Source organism: Pogona vitticeps, chromosome 5 (assembly GCF_051106095.1).
Source record: "Pogona vitticeps strain Pit_001003342236 chromosome 5, PviZW2.1, whole genome shotgun sequence".
Classification (NCBI taxonomy): domain Eukaryota; kingdom Metazoa; phylum Chordata; class Lepidosauria; order Squamata; family Agamidae; genus Pogona; species Pogona vitticeps.
Genome location: NC_135787.1, coordinates 48,277,749 through 48,293,298, shown reverse-complemented (window position 1 = coordinate 48,293,298; position 15,550 = coordinate 48,277,749). Strand labels below are relative to the sequence as shown.

Sequence of the window (15,550 nt, the reverse complement as noted above, 5' to 3'; positions counted from 1 at the left end):
TGAAGCCCTTTCATGGCTGCTTCAGGATCAAAGGGCTGCAATCATGCAGCCTTTACCTGAAGGGAGCCTTCCCTTCCTTTTTGCTAAGTCCCATGGCTTAGCAAAAGGAAGGGAAAAGCAGGGATCAAATTTTCTAATTTGGTGTTAGAAAAGGGGAGATGGTCTTATACACTGGGTCATCTTATAAACGGAAAAATGTGGCACTTGCTTTAATGATATTGAAGTGATTTACCACCATAATTGCTACCATCCTGCTGTGAATGGTTTTTCCCTGCCTGCCATCTAATCTGGAGGCAGCAAAATGCTACAATGTGTTTAAGGCAAGCAAAATGAGGAACATAAGGAGCCTTGGTTTAAGGGGCTAAAATGTCCCATATAGCTGTATGTAGTCTAGGAGTGGCATAGTTCTCTTCCCTGCTTCAAAAGAATAATCATCTTCAAGACAAAATTTCAATTCAGATGTTGCTATAGCTAGACCACTCCATTAACATATGAGGATCTTTTCCTCTCTTTTTTCCTTAAATATCCTGCCTTTTAGGGTCAAACACATTACTGAGTTAATATCTTGGGCTTAAGGAAAAACATTTACCATAGAAATCAGTTTAACCTGCCTGCCCTCTGAAGTTTGAACACTGCTGCCTGAGCTGGCAACAGATAAGCAACTAAAAGACCTTTTAAAACTTCCCAAAGTTACAAGCCTATACAGTCTGTCTGTGAGCAGACATTTATAGGATTTTGCTGTAAAATGTATTTCAGTGAATAAGAATAGGACTCAAAATATCCTTTTTAAAAAGTCACCAACAGTTTAAACAAAAACTCTTTAATAAACTAGGTGCCAATGCACTGTGGTATGCTTTAAAAGCTGTTTCCATCTATTCATTTTATCAATTACTCTTTCATGTCTGGTGCATTGCAGGCCCAATTCCAACAAAGTTCATAATGATACAATAATGAAAACAGAGATAAGACAGGAACGCCTTGACTCTGAACAGGTGATTTCAAATCGCCCGAGTTAAACATGAAAATCAAACAAGCAGCAAGACCTGGCCAAACGCACAATGCACTTGTCATCAATGCTGATAGCAGCCATGCCCACCTCCAAGTCACTTAGACCTGAAATCATTGGGCAAGGCTTCTTCCACTAACTCATAGGTAAGTTCATACGTGACTGAAATATTTATGGCCAAAAACACAATTCAACTGAAAAAATACTAAACATGTGGCTTGTTTAGGTCACATTTATTCTGCAAGTGAATTGGGGCTGTTAAGAAAATAAATCCACATTTTGTATCCCAGGAGATGTTCCTCTTTCTGGCTCTGTGGGGTTAAGAGAATTAGATACTAAACCAGAGCAGAGATAAAGTGTGGTCTTCCAAATTTTGTTGGATTGCAATTCCTATCAGCCCTAATCAGCATAACTGCGTATGAGGAATGATGGGGAGCTCCAGTCTAGCATCTCAAGGGCCACATGTTCCCAACCCCTGCACTGAATCTATAAAGCAATACAAATATGACATCAGTAAATTCACTAAGGATTTGTATTTCTGAAAATTTCTTTCAGGATGTTTGTTATGGTACCACTTCTTGTCCATATTAGATGATAGAAGGTTTAAGGTGCCTTTTTGAAAAGTGTCTTACTACCTATTATTAAAGTAGGTGTGTGTCATATATCAAGTTCATTCCACATCTCTCACCTTTTAGTTCAACTCCCTGTCCACCATACTACAATGGCTGTCTAATATAAGTAATTGAAGGTATCTTAATATTTCTTGTACCTAAAACCTTCTATAATCCTTGTATGCAAACCTTCTGTATCAACACACTAGAAAACAGGCAAACTTGGTTTATCTCTTTCAAAAGCCTAAATGTTTTTTCCCCTCTGCATGCTGTTCAAACCTTCATCAAACCTAGTTTTTGAACATGAGAACTTCCAAACCATGGTCTATTCATACAGCTGAATTCCAGGAAGGCAATACCCATGGAGCTTATTATCCAGGAACATACCATCTAGGAATAATACCATTTTCCAAACTTGTGGTTTGACTTCGAAGCCAACGGCGTTGGTAGCTACTGGAAGAGGAGGTTGGAGATGGCAACGGGGTCATCAAAAGGCTGCTCAAGGATGCTGGCAAGAAAGCAGAGACATGTCAATTACTGCCAAAGTTCTCACTTGAGTAATAATTTCTTTTGGCCTCATGGGAGTTTGAATCCCACTTCTGTTAAATACAGAAGTCAACTACAGACTTTTCTCTCTGGGCAGGTGGGGAGATGTGGTGGGGGCAAGGGAGAAAAAGACACGCAGTTCATCCAAAATGTAGTTATAATATAGAAACATAAAGCAAGAGACTGTTTATTACTCCTTGAGATTAGAATGAATTTGGTGAAAAACACCCTACATACTGGTCTTGCTGAACTATCCAGCAACTAAAGAGAGCAAGTTACAGTTGTTATTCTGTAGAAATTTGGCTAAGTGATTATGTTGCCATGTTTCAATAGCAAATGTGGCAATGAAAACCCAAGTAGTGTCAATATGACATCATCTTTCTAAACAAGTAATGTGCTGATCACTGCCTGGAACAAGGTGGCACACCTGAGAGAGACCTACTACCTGCATTAAAAACAAAAAATAAAACAAGCAAAAAATGAATAAGACAAAAGTTGGAATGGAGAATAGTAGTGTGTTTGGAGAAGCAGATAAACATGAAGAGGGTAGTGAGGAGCTTATGTGTTCTGCTCTGCAGAAAATCTAAGCAAACACATAAGAAAACAAAAACTCTGTTTCTAAATAATGGTTAGAATCCTACTGGATATTATTGCCAGGGCAAGTCCCATGTGGCAAACTGTTGCTAATATCCCTTGTCACCTGCCCATCACATGAGCTGCTGCATGATAAGGAATACACTTGGCAACTTGTCAAGTAGAAGCCATTTGCTGCTGCAATTTATATCACTGCACTTATGGAGGGAAAACCAACTAACAGGGTTCAGGCCACAGAATCCATTCTGTTGTACAGCATGTAACTAAAACCAGCTTTGCTGCCTTTTGCTAATAGGGCAGAAAAGTCCAAAGGAATGGATACCTGATCGAGCTATGCCACTGTCTCTGTCTTCATTCTGCCCCCTGCTAGGCATGTCAACAGGTGTGCTATGCGCTAAATTTAAGAAAAAAGCCAAAGGTTAAACAGGTGTTTTATTTACAAAACCAAGCTTCATACCAGCAGTTTGGCTCCAGGAGAGCTATTTTTAAAAACTCCAGATATAAAGATAAAGATATAACAAAGGCTGGAAAAAAGATACAACATTAAGAAGAGAGCATTTTTCAGAAAAAAAAACTTTAAATATTCATTAAGATTGTTTTGGCAGTCCTTACATTTGCAAAACAACTGAGGGGGAAAAGCTGTTCCCCTTTGGACACCCTCCTGCTCCTCTTTGTGGCCCTTTCACCCAGCTAGCTAGTTATTTGAAGAACAGGAATCAGTGGCTTACTTCTCTGGCTGTGGAGCCAGAAGTTGAGAGTTCAATCCTCCACTGTGCCTCCTTGAGAGGGGCTGGACTTAATGATTAGAGATGGGGGTATTCATATACGAATATCCCCAGACAGGTGGCATTAACGAGGATCCGGTCCACTCATTGATCTGCAGCGGATGCAGATGGTGCGATTCTACAAATGGCGCCGCAGCGCACAATCCGCTCGCCCCTCTTCGACCTTGCAATGACGCTTGTCCTCCTGCCAAGAGTAGCGAGCGGACTGCACACTGCAGAGCCATTCATAGAATTGTGCCGTCTGTGTCTGCAGTGGATTGGTGAGTAGACCATCTGGCCCCATGGGGCCAGACCCTCATTAACGACACCTGTGCGGGGATATTCATATTCGTATACGAATATCGCCATCTCTATTGATGATCCATAGGGTCTCCTCCAGCTCTGCAGTTCAAAGCTGGTTAAATATGGTATACATTTCAGTGCACAGTTCCATTGCTGTAGCTCATTGTGTTTTCTCCATGGAGTATTCACAAGTGGGAAGCTGTACCTATAAGCACTGGCAGCCTGATCCTTGGGATGGCCTTCCCTGTAACACTAACCTCTAGTCTCTGTCAGTAAGTGCTAAGTTGCAAGCCTGACATTCTAAACTATACAAAGTGCCTTGTGATGTCCAGTAACATCATCCCTCCTGATTTTTTTTCCCCATGGAACTGCCAGGAGACTTGGGAACCCAGTTTTACAGAAATGCCACATTAGACATTTTCAAGGACAACATCAAACATCCACAGATTCTAGTGTGTACATTCTTGCACCTTGGGGATGTTATAATATGCAGCAAGACAGCAGAGCCCCTAGGGGGAAGATCACAAATTCAGCTTTTACCATTTACAATGGTGCCTCGCTTAACGACGTTAATTCGTTCCAGCAAGATCGCTGTAGAGCGAAAATGTCGTAAAGCGAAATAAAAAATCCCATTGAAATGCATTGAAAACCTATCAATGCGTTCCAATGGGCTAAAAACTCACAGTCCAGCCAAGATCCTCCATAGGGGCAGCCATTTTCCATGCCTGTGCAGCGAGGAATCCGTTCCTAAGCATGGGGGAGGCCATTTTCTTCAGCCAGTGGCCATTTTGAATCCCGACGATCAGCTGTTTTTGATCGTCGTAAAGCGAAAATCAGTTCCCGAAGCAGGGAATCGATCATCGCAAAGTGGTTTTTGCCCAATGGAATCATCATTTTGCGATCGCAAAAGCGATCGCAAAAACCTCACTGTGAAGCGGATTCATCGTTAAATGGGGTAATCGTAAAGTGGGGCACGACTGTATTGTCTTGTTCAAAACGTGATAAAGTGGTAATTATGTCTACATCTCCTCTCGTTGTTGCATATAAACAGCTTGCTGCTTATATGGCTACTTAGGGAAAAAATAAGAAAAAGTACATTTTCCCCTTTCCTAAGATGAGAGGTCAAGCTGAGAAAGTGTGACTGGCCCAAGTCACCAAATTAATCTTATAGCTCACTGTAGATCTGAATCATCGTCTCCTGAATCCTACAGTCCAACTTCTAACCGACACCACTAACAATACTAACTCCATGAGGGTAACATTCAAATTAGTCTCACCCAGCATTAAGAAAAGGAGATTGCTCAATTAGACTGCATGCAAGATTTGTAACCCATGTGACATTCTCTCAACCAGTCTATAGTCTGTTCATTTCTAAAAGATCATAATTTCAATTTTAATTTTAGGCTCCTTCAGCATTTGAAGGGAAGGATTTAAAAAAGCTTGCCAGAAAGTGAGAAGGCAAGAAAAGAAAGACATACACACTCCAACATTATTATGTGGGAGAAACAGAATAAGCAGTGTAACATTAAACCAGCTGATGATGAATTTGGAAAAACAACTGCTCTCAAAATTGGAAGGGCACACCTATCTGTGAATAACTGCTATACTAAAAAGAACTATTAGCTGGCACACATTGCTGTAAACATGTTACAAGGAAGAGGAATACAATTAATGTAGTTCAATATTTTAGGGGGTTTCTCAGATACAAAAATCCAATAAAACGACAGTAACTTCTCAGCCCATTCTGTTTATTTAGAGAGCAGTTATTGATCCCACACCAATAGATTTCACAGGAAGCAGAACATGCGTGGAGGGGCGCATCACACTGTGGCCGGCATTCCACACAAACCTGCAAAGAAGGAAGCACTCCGGATGAGCCGGAGGGGACCCCCTTCAGGCACACCATGCAGCAGTTTGTTGCTACACAGCTGTAACACACCTAAAGACAACAACATGGGACATACACAAAACAAAGAGAAATGATCAGATTAAATGGCAACATAAGGCAAACAAATTAAAACCTGCACTGCACACTAAAACATACAATAAAATAGTTTAATACATTTACCTAGACTGCTTGCATTACGACAGAGGCCCAGACCGTTTAGATTAGAGTTCTGTCTTCCTAAACACGGGTCTTGATTGACATGTTCCAAACTATCCTGCAAGCTTAAAAAGAAAGATCCAAAAAAGAGTTACCAAGAAGCAATTAGAGTTTACTTTGTTATCAGGCATGTTCTTCTCCATCTTAATTGGCTATCCACACTCTGAAAACTATAGTTTAAAGAAGAGGGCATCCATTTCTCCATACAAGATGGCACTGCAGCAAGCTATTCCCACTAAAAATCCCTTCCTCAGCACCTAGACAGTGATCAAAGACCCTCCTTAATTCAAAAGGCTTTGGCTGCTAATTGAAAGGGGATGTAGAGAGGCCAGCCTAGGATCCCTTTGAACAGACCTCCATAGTCTGAGAGCTGCCAATGAGAAGGCCTTGTACTGTTTCTTCACAGCATATGCCTCTAAGAGTATCTCCCAAAGATCGGGGAATGTGCTCTTCAGACAGTCTGGATTCATTCATTCATTTCATTTCATTTCATTTATACCTTGCCCATCTAGACCAAAGTCTACTCTGGGCGGCTAACAACGACCCAAATAATAACAATATAAAATAGAACTACAGTAATACAATTGAGGATGGCAATAAATAAATTAGGTATTGATAGGAGGGAAAGCCTACCTAAAGAGCCAGGTCTTGAGTTATGGCCATACAGGCCATAACTAGTACTCTGAATTATGCACACAAACAGGCCACTAGCCAGTGAAGCTGTTGTAACACAAGAGTTGTAAGCTTCCTGTAACTATCCCCATTCAACATTCTGGCTACATCATTTTGAGCCAGCTTTAGTCCTGCATCCTTTTGGAAAGCTGCTCCACTTGCTTATATTAAATTTAAGAGGATGTTCTTTTAAAAAAGAAGAAGATAATTATGTGGTTAAGCAATGTACCTTGACTCACCTGTATAATATTGAACATGAGACAAGGAAGCAGGAACATGAAGAAGAGAAGGAAGGCAGGGGGGAAATTGTCTCATTATTCAGAGACGAAACCACACATTCAGCTCTCTTTAAAGCAACAGATCACAAAGCTGTTTGTTGCAAAAGCATCACATAACAATCCAGGGATTGGTGCTAATATTCAACAGACTTCACTCTGGAATTCTATCCTTGCAAACCAGATCATACTGTTATCCTAATGGCTGGCAGAAGAATAGAAAGAAAAGGAGGAAACAGCACCAGTAATAACCTGGTTTTCCCACCCAATTACCACAGCTCTGAGCTGTAGTAAGGACTACAGCTAAATAAATAAATAAATAAATAAATAAATAAATAAATAAATAAATAAATAAATAAATCAATCAATCAATCAATCAATCAATCAATCAATCAATCAATCAATCAATCAATCAATCAATCAATCAATCAATCTCTGGTTGAGCAAAGTTTTGAACTTGGGTCTCCTTGATTCTAGTGTATATGGTAGCCTAAACACTATATCATGGAATTTCTACCACATATGAAATCTTAAAGTGATTTAAAGACGAAGATACACAAACAACCACAGATAGTAAAGCAAAACACATAAAATGCATTTATCTCCATGCCACCACCTTCACGGGTGCATCTGGTGAATACACAAGAGAGTTCCTTCTCTGTCACATTCTCCCAAGGTGTGGGACTCCATTCCAAAGGAGGCCAGGCTACCCCACCCTTTGCTGTCCCTCCACAGGCAGGCAAACACTTCTCTCTTTAGGCAGGCTTTTCTTAGTGATTGGCTAAGAGATGGGCTGTTGTTTTGTTTTGTTTTTCTGTTTATTTTCCACTTCCAGTTTCCCTATTGTTTGTTTTTAATATTGTACCTTCTGCCTTAAATTCTCTTGAGAAGAAAGGCAGGGTATAAATATTTTAAATAAACAACAGAATTCATAATTATCATAACAAACAAAAAAATAACTGTAAGTTCAAGACCGGACTCAGCATGTAGAGGAGTTCCCCTACAATACTGATGTCTATATTTCCCCACAGCCCATCCAGCCCAGGATGAACACCATGCGCTCAAAGGAGACACAATAAATAAATGTATCATTATCTGCTACAAAAGGAGAACAATGCAAGCTCCCTTGGGATAATCTTCCAAAAGCATGGGTTAACCCCAGAAAAGAGTTCTGTTCCTGAACCCACCCAACAATGTCTCCTGGAGGAGGCACAGAGAAAAGCCTCAGGTGCCTGGGCAGGTTTATATGGGGTGAAGCGGCTTTTGAGAACAGTGGTTCTGAGTTATAAGTCTGTTCCAGAAACAAAATGGCAACCTGTACTATTAGGCCCTCATGAATAATTAGTTACTTCATATAAACCCTACTCAGTTTTTAAAGCAAGGCTTGAAAACATGGCTCACTCTGGATACTGTTGGACTGCAATTCCCACAATCCCTCAACATTAGTGACACTGCCTAGGGCTGGTGGAAGAACATTTCAAGAACATTTGAGAAGGTTTGGCATTTCCTATCCCTTCCTTAACACACCCACATAACGTAAGAGAATAAGGAGATGCTGGCTTGCCTCTCTCTCTTCCTTCATATTCTTGTCACCAGGTGGCAAGCAGCAACAGAGACGCTCTGTATTTGTGTGGGTGCACAGTAGACCCTACACACATGCATCAGGCTGCCCTCTACAGATATTTACCTGAGGTAAATAATAAGGCCATTAAAAAGGGAATGGAATCTACTACCATGCTCTTGCTCTTCCCATGATTCCAATTGTATGAAGGCCTTTATGTCTGGCTAAAGCTACAAATTCTCTGCTACTAAGAGAGCTATGGTTTGGGCCCAACTTTCAAATTCATGCACATATGAAACATCAAGGCCTTTGACCTACACACACAAAATCACTTCTAGTGGTTCATGTTTGATTTAATTCAGCAATGGGAAATGTGTCATTCCCTAGATTTTGCTGGAAGTGCAACAATTCCCATTGCTCCTAACCAGCACAGAGAATGGGGAAGATTTTCCATTGTTGTTACACGCTGTCATGTCAGAACCAACTTACAGTGACCCTAACAGAGTTTTCAAAGTGAGATATTCAAGGAGTGTTTTCACCAGCTCCACTCCCCCAGTTAGTTTTCATGGCTGAGCAGGAGTTTGAACCCTGTGTTCCAGAGTCCTATCCACTACACCACACTGGGAACTCCAAAGAGTTCCTACCTCTATTTAATCTAAAGCACATTAAAATAAAATGAACAGATGGTATGAACCAACAAACACTGAAAGAACTCACAAGTGAATCAGAAAAGGAAGACAGGCTCACCTATTTGTGCTCCCACAGAAGCTGCCTACTCTGGCACAGAATACTTTACTCATCATGAGCTGTGGAGGAGAGCTGAAAGGATAAACAGTATGATTGGTGATTCTGCAGTTCCAATAGTAATTCCTGGCAGCACAATAAGGAACTGAAGCACTGGCTTACCGGATATAGTGGATTTTCAGTGTAGAGCCCTTGTAACTCATTGCTACTGAACCAAACATCATTTCACCCAACATATTCACATCAGAAGCTGGCCTGGTATACTATAAGGAAGAAGGAGTTATGTTACTTCCAGAAAATTCACCATAAGGTGCTTCTAAATGAACTCACTATATTGACTCCCAAATAAAACATTAATAGAAACAAAAGCTTGATAGAAGTAGGCATGAGTGGCTAGTAAAGGTCTGCCTAGTTGGCACCACTATCAGTTGCTGTCCTTTAAATTAGGGGTCCCCAAACCCAACCCGTGGTCTTGGCCAGACTGGGTTGTGGAGACAGATCTTCTGCCTCCCCCTGCAAGTACACCCGCACAGCCCCTTCGTGCATGTGCGCAAGTGCCCCCCCGCAAGCACCCATCACCTCTCCATGCATGCACGTGAGCATGGCGATGCCCCGCCCCCGCACACAGACCCCATCCCCCCCAACCAGTCCGCAATGTCAAAAAGGTTGGGGACCACTGCTCTAAATGGAAGATATGACAGCATTACGTATTTGTGTATTCAGAAATAAAAATAAATTTAATATTTATACAAAAAATAATATGATTTTATCTTGTTAAAATAGTAGTTTGGGATACTGGATTTTGTTTTGTTTTAATCTTTCACCCTCATTTCAATCTGCCTGCTGGCTTTTTAGTCCTACACAGCAACTACAAAATCCAAATCAGGTAATCCATGATTCGAAATCTGCTTCTGCCATGAATTTCCCAAATTGCACAACCACAGATTCCTCAACCACAGATTCCTTTCCATTCATAGTTACATTACTGAGTTTTCAGAAAGACAAAGAGTATATGTAACTATAAGGGGTATACTGACAGTTGTGTTTGGTGTACCGATGAACCCCCATGCTTAATAGCAACAAATATATGTATTATCAATACGATAAAGCTCCTCAAAGTGCTTAATAAATGTAAGCAAATATAAAGAGATATAAAGAGCATGCCGCCTGGTAATTCCCACATCCCATTCTTGGTTGGGAGTTCAATTCCCCACTGTGCTTCCTTGACAGAGGCTGGACTCAATGATCCAGAGGGTTTCTCCCAGCTCTGCAGTTCTCAGCTTATACAGAGTTAAGTTGTCTCTGAGGAGGAGCTTGGAACTACTCAGCTGGTTTGAACCGGTGAGGTATACAGATTCCACACTGGCATCTGGAAGATCCAATTCAAAACAGATTGACCGATTCTCTCGGTTAAATCTACCTCACAGGATTCTTGTGACAAAAAAAAAGGGAGGAACAGAGACATATACATTGTCTGGAGCTCATGATATGAAGGTGGAAGGAAGCTCCGCTGCCACCACATTGCCACCACTTTTTGCAATGTCTGGCCAATCGGATTCACCTATGGCCACAAAGGGCTGACACAGCAATTTTAGAGAATGGTTACTACTTATTGAACATAAAGTCACAGAGGTGTTTTTTTAAGTATCACTGAGACACAATTTAAATACTGGAACTAAAAGTGAACATAGAGACTTGATCTGTACCATTTCCTGACATATGTAGCACTGAAAAATTGGGGAGGTGGAAAATTAAAATGCAACAACCTCTTCAAACCATTCCCCACCACCACCAGTAGCAGCTAAACGAGCAATTAAATTTTCAGTGCAATACAACCTGTGAACTATTTTGAAGGAGGAATGCAGCAGTAGATGGGGGCACATATGAAAGTTTGTTTTCAGCTCATGCTTGGCTTGGATATGCATATGGATTCCAGCTGTCATGTTACCTGATACTTTGGAATGTCATTCTCTGTGCTGTCTGTTGTAGAATTATGTGAAGAAGCTGTACTGGATGCACTGTTTGCTTGGCAGCATTTGCCACATGTCTTTCCAGAGGCTTCCTACAGGAGGAAATCACAATTAGTAAAAAGCATTATGGAACATCCATAATTTGTAGATAAATCTGTCCATCAGAAAAGGCACTGTCACTGTACAAGAAGAATAAAAAGTAGCAAATTTTTAAAGAATAACAAATTTATCACAGCATGAAGTCTTGTGGATTACAGTCTGTCAAATGCAACACTTGTATTTTGCAGAAACAGATCAAGGCAAACAACACATTAAGTGATCCTCCTCAGTGGTTTCAACGTCCTCAAAGCAACTAAGCGCTTTTGTTGCAAATGGATGTTTAGTTTTTCCTATTTTCTGTTCTCAGGAATCATTAGATAGGTTTGGAAATAGTTTCCTGTGCACAAGATTTTGGAGTTCTGACTTATTAATTGTTCCTTTTAATCATTATATGTGCATGTGAGCATCAGTCACTGGTGTTTGCCTGTTGTTCCACTCCTTTATTCGGCTTTCTCGGCTGGTAGTACAATGGAAGAGGAACAAATGTAACCCTTTATTACGAGTAGTGTACCATTTATGTTTCTTTGGATATTTATGACATCTCTCACCAATGACTATATTTGCTAAGCCAGACAGGTATTGCAGGCCAACAACATCTGGAGACTCATCAGTTGCCCACAACAGTTTCACAGGAGCAGAGGCAAGAAATCTGAGCTTGGAAAAAATTTATATGGGCCATCTCTTCCCATCTACCCCTGAGCAAAAAAAATAAATAAAAAATCACAGAACATTTAAATTTACCATGACCTCCTCTCCTAGATTGGAATGAGAACATTTAACCCTTCCTCTCTCAAAATGTAAGAGCTAGACCAATTAAAAATGACATTTAGACCCAGCATGCATCTTTAAGCACTTCTACTGTTATGAGTCATGTGCAGAATTCCACCAGCAGATTTTGGAAAAGTTACATTTCAGGCCATTAGAAAAATTCTGGGAGTTTGAAACCAAAAAAGTAATATTTGCAGACAAGAGAAAAAAAATCAGTCTAGCAATAATGTTATATGAAATCGTGTCAATCCAGCTTCTCTGCTCAACCAAACCTGTGCCTAAAAGGGTTCTTTCCTATCTCCCTCAACTCTACTAATTATCTACCATATAGAGCACATTGGCCTTTTCACATTTTACTGCTTATTTACATTCCTTTTGTGGAGATTTTGCTTTGTACTCTATTTATGTAAGGGCTCCTTTTCTAATCTGCAATGTGACTGTCATTAGGGGAAAAAGCAAAAATGTTAGTTGTCATGTGCTTGACACAAGCTACTGACAAGGAGGGAGGGTGATGGGGAAAGCTTGCCTCTGGGCTACCCACAGTAAAACTCTAGAACCAAATCCATCAGCTTCATACAGTGTGGCAAAACATGTGCTTCTCCCACAGCCTGGGGAAGTTTACACCTCCCAGAAACCCCCAGGCAGCACAGACATTGGTTGGGTGGTTCTTGGAGTTGCAGTTCCAAGTAAGATAACTTTTTTTAGCACGTAAAGGCACCTGTGGAAAATGGGATCAACTGGTTCAACTTTTCACTATTTTGAAGACTTTTTAAAATAGCATGAAATGAACTTGGGGGAATGCCTAGCAAAGTGACAATAATAGAAGCCAAGCCTGCAACAGCTGGAAGCCAGAACAGTTCACCCACTAAAGATGAGCCCTGTGTGCATATTATAAAAACCAAATGGGCTTTTCTTGACAGAGTGAGTTTCAGGCTCATTTTTATTTGTTTGTTTTACACAAGCTTCATAAAGGTGTGTCTTTTTTTCTTCAAAGGCAACCAATTCTATGTCTGGAGAAAAAGGACTTGGGGAAGGAGAGCTGTTCTCAGATAGAAAAGGAATTTAGCACATCCTCACTGGACACTCACTGAGATTTGCTTTTTAAATTGTTATTTATTTTTTAGTTAAATGCATGCTCCATCTTTCTTTCAATGAGCTCAAGACGACATATGTGGCTCTCCCTCTCCATTTTATCTTCATCCTGTGAGGTAGGTTACATTGAGAAACAGCAACTGACATAAGGTCACCCAGTGAGTTTCACGGATCATTGCTGACTAATATCAGGATCTCCTAAGTTACAGTCTAATGTTCTAATCATTTATACTACATTCTTTCTCACTTGACAACTGTTTTCCTAAAGGTTTAAATAAAAATGTTAAAACATAAGATATTTTTAGAAGTGGTTATCTATGGCTAAAACAAAATCTTCATAGTCTGAATAAATGCAAACAATTTTTAACTTACTTGAAGCCCCGTCTCCTCAGTCTTGCGGACTGCAGTGGAATCAAATAAGACCTGTCTGCCCCGCCGCTCGCAATCCTGATACACTATCAAGCGGATTTCATTTAGGTCAAAACCGGAACAAGACCAGCTGTGAACAGAAACAGCAATATTTTGGCAAAGAGTCAGGCAGCCTTCTCTATTCTTTCATTCCTTCAGCCATTATAGCAAGGGTGGAAAAATGCAGTGTGTGGACCTCAAGTGACCTTGGGGCTATTTTTGAGGAGCACCCCAAATTCCTGAAGCCTTCTAACCTCAAAATAAAATAAAAAAAGAACTGGGAGGGAAAACCCATTTGCTCAGAAAGACACGTTGCATCCTCTGGAGAGTAGGGGACAGCTTTGCCATTTGGGGGGATGTTGTGGTTTGGCACCCCATGGCCCTCATATGCTCCATATTTTTAAAATGTGGCCGAGAGAGAGCAGGTATCCCCTCCCAGTTTTTAGTTGAATTAACAAAGACCACAGCAGTGCATAACTGCTGTATTAAAAATATTAAAATATGCAAATTAGCGAATGTAACTCTTGAGCTTCTGGCAGATCTGAAGAATGGACTTTGGTTCTGCTGAGGTTGCTTCTCCTCCCGCCCCATTGCTGTTTTACAGGAATGATGCATTTCAGTGGAGCCTAGACAGGTTTACATGCATGCAACCTATTGTGGCTTGTCTCAACAAGACTGAGGGCAGAAATGCCCTTGATATTTTTTCAGTGTGCCAGAAAGAGCTCTTCACTCATCACAGAATCATAAAGGGATACCAAGAGTCAATAAGCCCACCTACTGCCAATCCAAGAATCCATAGCAAAGGCACCTCTAACGGAAAAACATCTAACCTCTGGTTGTTGTTGTTTTATCTCTACCGAAAGAGAGTTTGTCACCTTCCAAGGTGTAGTCTATTTTCATTGTCAACCACCTTCTCCTACCCAAAAGTTCTTACAAACGTTTCTTCAAAACCTCCTTTTGTTGCAACCTGAATCTGTGGTTTGAGGTTGCGCCTTCTCAAGCAGTAGAAAGCAAGCTTCCTCCACTGTCCCTGTGACATCCCCCCAAATATCTAAAGGTGGCTATCATGTCAACTCTCCTTTTCCTCTTACTCCAGTGGTTCCCAAACTGTATGCCACGGTGCCCTGGGGTGCCGTCAACCTCCACGGGTGCACTGTGGAGACGCAAAAGTTGGTTGGGAAAAGGGGGAGACCTCGCTGGTGCCCATCACCTCTTCCCTTAACTTTGCCTTGCCCCTTCTTTCTTGACTCTCCCACTTGCCATCCTCTCCCTTTCTCCTGCTCCCAAACCCTTCTGAGGGAAAGCCTAACAAAGTGGCTGCCATCCATGCCACTGCTGTTTGCGCCACTGCTGCTTCCTGTGCCGCCCCTGCCTGGCCTACAGCCGCCGCTGCTGCTGTGGCACCTGCGGGACTACAGTAGAGGCAGAGCAGAGGAAGCCCTGACCTCACTCACCATGCTGCTCTCTGAGAACAAGGGAGGGTGAGACTAGGGGGCCTGGCCTGGCTCATCTCTCAAGAACTCCTTCCAGCCATCCTTCTTCTCCCCCCTCACCAATGACCCTCTCACACAATCACTCTCTCTGTCTGTCCGGCTCAACCTTCCCCCTCCTTCTTTCGCTACATTATTAAAAGCTTAAAACAATAAATTACTGTATTTAAATATTAAAAAAATTTAATAACATTATATAGTATAATGTTAAGTAAAATAATTACTAAAAACAGATTTAAAAGCAACAAAATATGAACCACCCTGTTTACTGTCTCCTAGGTAAAGGTAAAGGGTTCCCCTTGACATTTAGTCCAGTCGTGTCCGACTCTAGGGCGCGGTGCTCATCCCCGTTTCCAAGCCATAGAGCCAGTGTTTGTCCACGTGGTCACGTGGCCAGCAGTGTTTTCCGTGGTCACGTGGCCAGCATGACTAGACATGGAATACCTTCCCACCAAGGTGGTCCCTATTCATCTATTTGCATTTTTATATGCTTTCAAACTGCTAGGTTGGCAGGAGCTGGGACAAGCTACGGAAGCTCACTCC

At 41.3% G+C, this 15,550-nt stretch overlaps 1 protein-coding gene across 3 annotated transcripts in view; it reads right to left on the bottom strand.

The window, feature by feature from the left end:
* The window catches only part of FNIP2 (folliculin interacting protein 2), a 63,183-nt gene that overhangs the window by 22,960 nt on the left and 24,673 nt on the right, over positions 1 to 15,550 (bottom strand). For 2 of the 3 annotated variants that reach the window (XM_020781410.3, XM_020781409.3), the window contains exons 2-9: positions 13,482 to 13,608; positions 11,129 to 11,242; positions 9,343 to 9,443; positions 9,184 to 9,255; positions 5,893 to 5,993; positions 5,674 to 5,763; positions 3,080 to 3,151; positions 2,005 to 2,125 (exon numbers count right to left, since the gene is read on the bottom strand). In XM_020781410.3, coding sequence (XP_020637069.3) covers positions 2,005 to 2,125; positions 3,080 to 3,151; positions 5,674 to 5,763; positions 5,893 to 5,993; positions 9,184 to 9,255; positions 9,343 to 9,443; positions 11,129 to 11,242; positions 13,482 to 13,608 — 798 coding nt within the window. The remainder of the gene's footprint in view (positions 1 to 2,004; positions 2,126 to 3,079; positions 3,152 to 5,673; positions 5,764 to 5,892; positions 5,994 to 9,183; positions 9,256 to 9,342; positions 9,444 to 11,128; positions 11,243 to 13,481; positions 13,609 to 15,550) is intronic. The other variant, XM_020781411.3, reaches the window with a different exon arrangement.